We start from the raw sequence: 7,030 nt of genomic DNA, 5'->3' as shown, positions 1-7,030 counted from the left end.
GACCCGCCTGGGGTGTGTGGCGCCTGAACTAGTGGGGCGTGGGGTAGGGGCCGCCGGGCAGAGGACCCGCTGGGGTCTTAGGAAAGTGTTTGGCAGATTTTCCAGGGAGAGAAATCTACCCGTCCCCAGTGGCAATCGGTGCCCGCTGGGCGGCGGGGGCTGCAGGCAGCATCCCCTGGGGACCCTCCGCCTTCGACCCAGGTTAAGCCAGGCAGAGTGCGGCCCGCGCGCGCGGTCCCCGACGGCGCCCCCAGCACCGCCCGGCGGCTGGACGTGCCTGGCTCAGGCGCCGCCACCTTGGCCTCGGCTCGCTGCTGCTGGTGGACCCCGTCTCTCGGCCTGGCCGGGTGCGCCTTCCCCGGCGTGCGCTCCGTCCGCGAGAGCCGGCGGCCTCCAGCGGCCGAACCTGAGCTCCGGGCTCAATCCGCGGGAGCCCGGCCAGACGCGCCCTCTGCGCCCCGCGCCTCCGCCTGCTCCCCGCCCCCTCCCCCGCCGCCGCGGGGGTCCCGGGGTGAGTGCGGGCCGGAGCCCGGAACCCGGGGACGCCGCGAGCCGGGGCCGGGCCTGGGGGGCGGCGGCAGCGCGGGCGGCAGCGCTCGCAGAGGAGGAGGCGGGGCTCCCGGCGCGGGGCAGGGGCGGAGCGTGCGGCCGCGCAGCGGAACCAAGTGAGTTCGCTCCCGAGCCCGCGCCGCCGCCGGCCCGTGCCTCTGGCGCCCGCCGCCCCCGCCGCGCCCGCAGCCGCCGCCCGCGCGGGGATGTAGGATGCTGGTGGGCGCCAGGCTCCAGCGGCGGCGGCGGCAGCTGCAGCAGCCGCAGCAGCCTCGGCGGCGGCAGCCTCTCCTCTGGCCGATGAATGCAGACCCGCCGCCGCCGCCGCCCTGGGTTTGGATGGTCCCCGGCTCGGCCGGGCTGCTCCGGCTGGGCGCCGGGGTCGCGCCCCCGCCAGGGCTGCTTGCCTCGGCCCAGCCCTCTGCCGCCCCGCTGCTCCCGGGGCTGCCCGGCTGGCTGCCGTTGCTGCCGCTGCCCTCTGCGCCAGACCACGCCGCCGCCGCAGCTGTGCACCACTACCCCTTGCTCAACGGGCAGGTAACGTGTCCCCCGGCCCCCGGCCCCGGGTTCGGGGTCGCCGGCTTCCCCCCTGGCCCCTGGGCGCGGCCCTCGCCCCGCTCCGGCGGCTCCGGCCCTGTGGCTTGCGCGCTCTTTCCTCCCGCGGTGGTCCTCGGCTCCCCAGCCCACCACGGCGCAGCCTGGCAGCCATGCATCGGCAACAAAGTTCATGCTTCGACGTCCCGTTCTGCCTCACGGCAGTTTTTGCAGTATGTCTTCCCGGCCTCTCAGCCGAGCAGTTTGGAGACCCGCACCCCAAGCCCAGAGGTGGGACCGCCTTGGCCACAACTTTCGCCCGGGCCGGGGTCGTTGTCCAGAGCGCGGTGCTTAAGTACCGCCTCCGGAGCCCGGCGTTGCAGCTGCGAACTGTGGCCGACTTACCGAATAGAAGTTAATACTTTTACAGTCTCTGCCAGGCTTGGAAAGCAAGCTGGGAATCAATAGCTGTTTCTGGTTCTGATCTAGTTTTTTTTGTTTTTGTTTTTGTTTTTCATTTGAAAATAGACTCAGGACAATGCTTAAGAAAATTCAAACCAATGGAAGCCTGCAGGGAAATCCTGCGTTTAATACTGAGAAATGCTACCGGTGATTTCCACTCCCACCCTAGGTCTGCCTGAGTCCACCAAATTAGCTAGTGTCATATTGCACTTTAGAAGAGTTTGGCGTTTAAAACCTGGAATTAAAAAGGAAAAGTGACTGTGCCTCTGATTAATGGTGTAACAGAGCAAGGGAAGCTGGTTTTGGCAAGATCCATTGTTTGCTATCTAACTAGGCAGATGCATTTAAGTCAGAGAATAACATGTATTTTTATTCCAATGACTGTCCTAATTAACTTATTCAAATGAGTGGATGTTAGAATACACCACATAATTAATTTAATTCCAATATTATATTGTGAGCTTTTCTAAAAGATGTTGTTAACTCTTCCTTAACTGGTCTTTACACGTAATGATACATCACATATGTGGTACTGGATATGGTATTTTGATGTGCGATGCAGTTCATGTTGGGGTTTTTTTTGAATAAGCCTTGGTAGCTTTTTTGATATTTCGAAGGGGTTGTCATGTGCGAGTGCTACCACTAGAGGTATATGGTGTCAAGGAACTACATTTTTTTTTTTTCTGTATAGAAAATGCATTTTTTTTTCTTGTGTAAATTTAAAGCAAAAAAATCTCCCCAGAACTTAGTATTAATCTTTAAAATATTTTGTGCTACCGTGTTTTCTGTTAAATATTTAAACCAGAAGAACATTTTCACATAACAGGAAATTCAAAAATGCTTTTATGATTTTAAAACAAATGCGTATTGAAGTATTCCGTACCATTGAACAATGATCTTATTCTCCACTGATAAAGATTCAGTTAATTTAATTAGAGAGACTGTCTCCTAAATTGACTGCCCCCTTTCAACGTTTGCTGTTTTATCCTGTGCATTGGGATCTTCAGTTATGTGATAAGCTCATTTATGTTTTCTTTGCCTTGGAATCTATTTGCATTTGCGAACCTTGGGAAACTTTGAATCTTAACCTCTTATTTTGAAAATATTACTTGTGCCTGTTTTTAAAATGATAAATATAATTAATATAAAATGTTATATGGAAAAGAATATCATAAAATATAGCTCTCTGCTTGCTTATAAAAAGAATTATAAAAGGAATACCCAGCATTTCACCTTTCCATTATGGTTTGTCATATTCTCAGGGCAGAAATCCATTTCTTACCATGTCCTCATGGTTTTGTGCTTAGAAGTTCTTTCTTAATATTGCAGAAAGCAGTGTTGTAAATGCATTGTGATGATTCAGATATGAAAATTTTTATAAATTCTTAGAATTTTGGAATATTTGTGGGGTTTTTTTGGACTGGGAAAAAGGAGATTTTTCTCATAATCAAATACATGCATTTTAAAATTCCCTTTTAAAGCAGCTATCCCAGCATCTTTTGGTACAAAGTAGAGTTGATTGATATAGGCTAATGAGCACACCCTTCTCTTTTCTTGGGTTTCAGTGGCTGTTTGGTGGTCATTCTCCATCGATTGGACTGTCCCCCTCTTCCACTGTGGAATTCGTGCCCATTTTCCCACATGTCTGCCCATCTTCTCTTCCACCTCCCATTGGGAAAAGTTGGATAGACAAAAGGATACCTAATTGTAAGGTAAAAATGCAGCTAGTCTGATTGGATAAATGGGCTATTAATTTTTAAGTCGTTGGGTATTTCCATAACAGAAATCACTGTGTATTTTTAGTTTCTAACTGCAGTAGATCAACCATCTAGGTCTGGAGAGAAGTCTTTTCAGAATAAGATTGGTCTGTTCAAAAGCACCAGTAGATGGTGGTGGTGGGGGGGATTTTGTTTTAGCTTAAAATGTTTGGATTCCATAGGATAATATAAAATTCCTACTTCTGAATCAGAATCTACTTTTTGAATTTTTCAGTTTTTAAATCCATAACTATTGTTCAGAATCTAGCCTTAAACCTTATATAACTCAAGTGTACATTTTAAAAGTAAGTTTTCCTTGGTATTATTGCTTTGAGTGTTCATCTTTTTGATGGTTTATCTTGGCTTTTGAATTCAAATATACTGGCTACATTTTGTTTACCTGAAAACCAATAGAAAGTAGTACAGTGACTTGTTCTACAACACACTGCTTATCTCACTGGGGTGATTCTATATCTGTTAACTGGCTGCTCGGATGAACTAACCAAGTCAATAGCTGAAGACCAGCCCAGGAGACTTAACTAGAAGGCGATTGGTGTCAGAGCCCCGTGGATCTTCAGGTTTTAAGATAGTGGCTTTATAGACTCTCCATGCACAGAATCTCCAGTATTCAATGTAAGACAAGTGTTTTACAGTCTTCAGCTTTTATTATGTGCATGGTCTTAAGTGTTACGCTTGCTTTCTCTTTGGACAGATCTTTTTTAATAATTCCTTTGCTCTGGACTCAACATGGATATATCCTGAGGAATCAAGATTGTTCCATGGGCATGAGAAGCCTCAGCTGTTGGCAAATCAAGTAGCCGTGTCTCTGTCCAGGCCACCTCCTGCCTCTAGGCCTCTTCCCACAGTGGTGTTAGCACCTCAGCCTATCCCAGGTTGGTGCCCAAATAGCTGTAAAAATGTGTGGTTGTTTTTTGTTTGTTTGCTTGCTGTAGCTACAAATTAGCTTTGGGTATGAAAACTATGTTTGTCACTTTAATGAAACAATTCTTTCAGTAAAATATAATTTCTTTTTTCATGGGCATGATTCCTTTTCATAATGAAATTGAGTTTGGGGTAGATTATTCACTGTGTTTTTGGAGAATGGAATCTGTTTTAAGGCGAAGAGATGGCTGAGGGGATTTGTACAGAATCATGTTTTTGGTGCTCTGTTTTTGGAAGTGGACCAAATCTTCTGCTGAGAGCTCTTAGTAGGAGCCCTAATTGATCAGGCAACTCATTTAAAAAATGTGCCTTATGTGGGGTGAGATGCATAGCTCCCTGGTCCGCAGGACACGGGCACATGTAAGATTTTTATACGTTTTGCCTTCACGAATATGGGGTGAGACTGGCGATGGTCTATAAATGTGTGCTGTTTGGAAGATGGATTTTGTTCTCTCTTTGGAGTCTAGTGACCTAAAAGAACATTTGTCCTGGAACAGACTCCCATGAAATAATCCCTGGTTGAAAGATGGTATAATAAACCTATATAGTAACAAGAGAATAAAATCATCTTATGAATTTTTTAATTGATTTTTTAAATCACCTTAATATATGATCATATTAGAAAGCAAATGTTGCTCATGGAAATTACCTTGCAACACCTTCCATTACGGAATATTTTATGACTTCAGAATTATATTATCTTCCTTGTAATTTCCTGCCTACCAAGATTGTCCCAATATGTAGCTCTAAAATTTAGTAATAAGGACATGTGTTTGTGGATAGTTCAGTGCTGGTTTAGGAGACATATTTATTTTCTTCTTTCTTTTTCTACCTTATGTATTATAGTTTGCTATGTGTCCTGTTTAGTAATAAGTCAGGAAGAACACTCAACTCTTTGTGTTTTTTCATAGGCCTTAATGATTCTTGACTGAAACTTGCCTTCTGTCCTTGTAATCATCTATTACTGAGTTGTTAAAATCTGAATAAGCGTCGTACATACATACACTTATAAACATTTTACACTAGATGATCACATATCCTTTTGAATTGAATGATGACAAAAGATGATCAGATAGCATCTAATATATGGTGTTCCAGGGCTTTAGACGTCTTTTTTGGTATATGAAAGGATAATATTTTACTTTCCTAATGCACTGGCAATGCTCTCACCAAAATAATCAGTACATTTAGTTTAAAAAACAGTGAAATTAGTTTAATTGTTCCAACAAAAGCTTTGAGTGACCTTTCCTCCTGTCAGCTCACTCTTTAATATCATGTAGACATTTGCATTGTACCTCTGTCCTCTTAGAAAACTCATACTGTGAACATGCTAACTACCAATTTTGTCGAAGAAGCTTATGGCAAATTATCACAGCTTTATATCATATGGATATTTTTTACTTGCCATTGTGTGGCACCTATCTCATACTTAAAGCATATTCATGTTAATTTTACCTTTTGACTTTTTGACTAAGCCTTTTTAAAGGACAAAATAAAATAATATTTCTTACTAACATGGTCGATCATAGAATAACTGTCTGCCCCATCTAACATTTATCAAATTTCTGCTTTTATTCTTCCTTGGATTTTTTTGGACTCATGAACCATAAGAATATAACACGCTTTACTTATCTTTTGGAGAATAATGTATCTGTGCCCAGAGGTATTTTACTAACAGTCAGATGCATTTGTTCTGAGATGGGGTTTCCGAACTGTTTCATGAAAATTTTGATTTTTTGATACATTTCAGATTCTTAGAAATTACTATTCTAGAAACATGTATTAAATGACCGTTAGTCCAGAGAACACATTTAAGGTGTTGTTTATATGTTACTAACTGCTTAACCGAGAACCCTGAGGGAGGAGCAAGTAAAGGTGGAAGGTAGGGTCAGCTCCCAGTCAGTTCAAAGTTAAGATATATTATTTCAATTTTAATATAATTAATGAGAAAATATAGCCTCATTAAAACATTTTACATGTAAATTTTCAGATATGTTGTTAAAAGTTATTGTTATAATTGCTATTAAGTCTTATATCTTGCTATAAATTGATAAATTTAAATATATTGATTTACATTATATAAACGTATGCATTTATAAATAGAAATATTTATATACACTTTATTAATATATAATGTATGAATATATTATATGATTGATATTTTAAGTTGATCCATTTGTAAATTGTTATGTTCAGAAGCAAATGGCCTTAGAATCTTAGATATATTTTATTGATCCCCTTTCAGTTAATCCATGAAGCACTATTAACTCCAGGAGAACCAGGAGAGTGAGTCAGACTCACCTCATTTTATTTTTTAATTTAATTTAATTTTTTTTTAGATTTTTTAAACATCTTTATTGGAGTATAAGTGCTTTACAATGTCATGTTAATTGCTGCTGCATAACAAAGTGAATCAGCTATATGCATATGTATATCCCCATATCCCCTCCCTCTTGCGTCTCCCTCCCACCCTCCCTATCCCACCCCTCTAGGTTGTCAGAGCACCGAGCTGATCTCCCTGTGCTACGCGGCTGCTTCCCACTAGCTGTCTAGTTTACGTTTGGTAGTGTATATGTGTCCATGCCACTCTCTCACCTCGTCCCAGCTTACCCTTCCCCCTTCCCTTGTCCTCAAGTCCATTCTCTACGTCTGCATCTTTATTCCTATCCTGCCCCTAGGTTCATCAGAACCATTTTTGTTTTTTTTTAGATTCCATATATATGTGTTAGCATACAGTATTTGTTTTTCCCTTTCTGACTTACTTCACTCTGTACGACAGACTCTAG

General features: G+C 43.5%; 1 protein-coding gene across 1 annotated transcript in view; it reads left to right on the top strand.

Moving 5' to 3' along the window:
• The first annotated feature begins 762 nt into the window (after window positions 1-762).
• TCERG1L (transcription elongation regulator 1 like) overlaps window positions 763-7,030 on the top strand; it is a 209,321-nt gene continuing 203,053 nt past the window's right edge. The window contains exons 1-3 of the mRNA XM_024121147.1: window positions 763-1,086; window positions 3,111-3,257; window positions 4,015-4,195. Coding sequence (XP_023976915.1) covers window positions 763-1,086; window positions 3,111-3,257; window positions 4,015-4,195 — 652 coding nt within the window. The remainder of the gene's footprint in view (window positions 1,087-3,110; window positions 3,258-4,014; window positions 4,196-7,030) is intronic.

This window comes from Physeter macrocephalus, chromosome 20, assembly GCF_002837175.3.
Source record: "Physeter macrocephalus isolate SW-GA chromosome 20, ASM283717v5, whole genome shotgun sequence".
Lineage (NCBI taxonomy): Eukaryota > Metazoa > Chordata > Mammalia > Artiodactyla > Physeteridae > Physeter > Physeter macrocephalus.
This window is presented reverse-complemented; position numbering and strand designations above follow the sequence as displayed.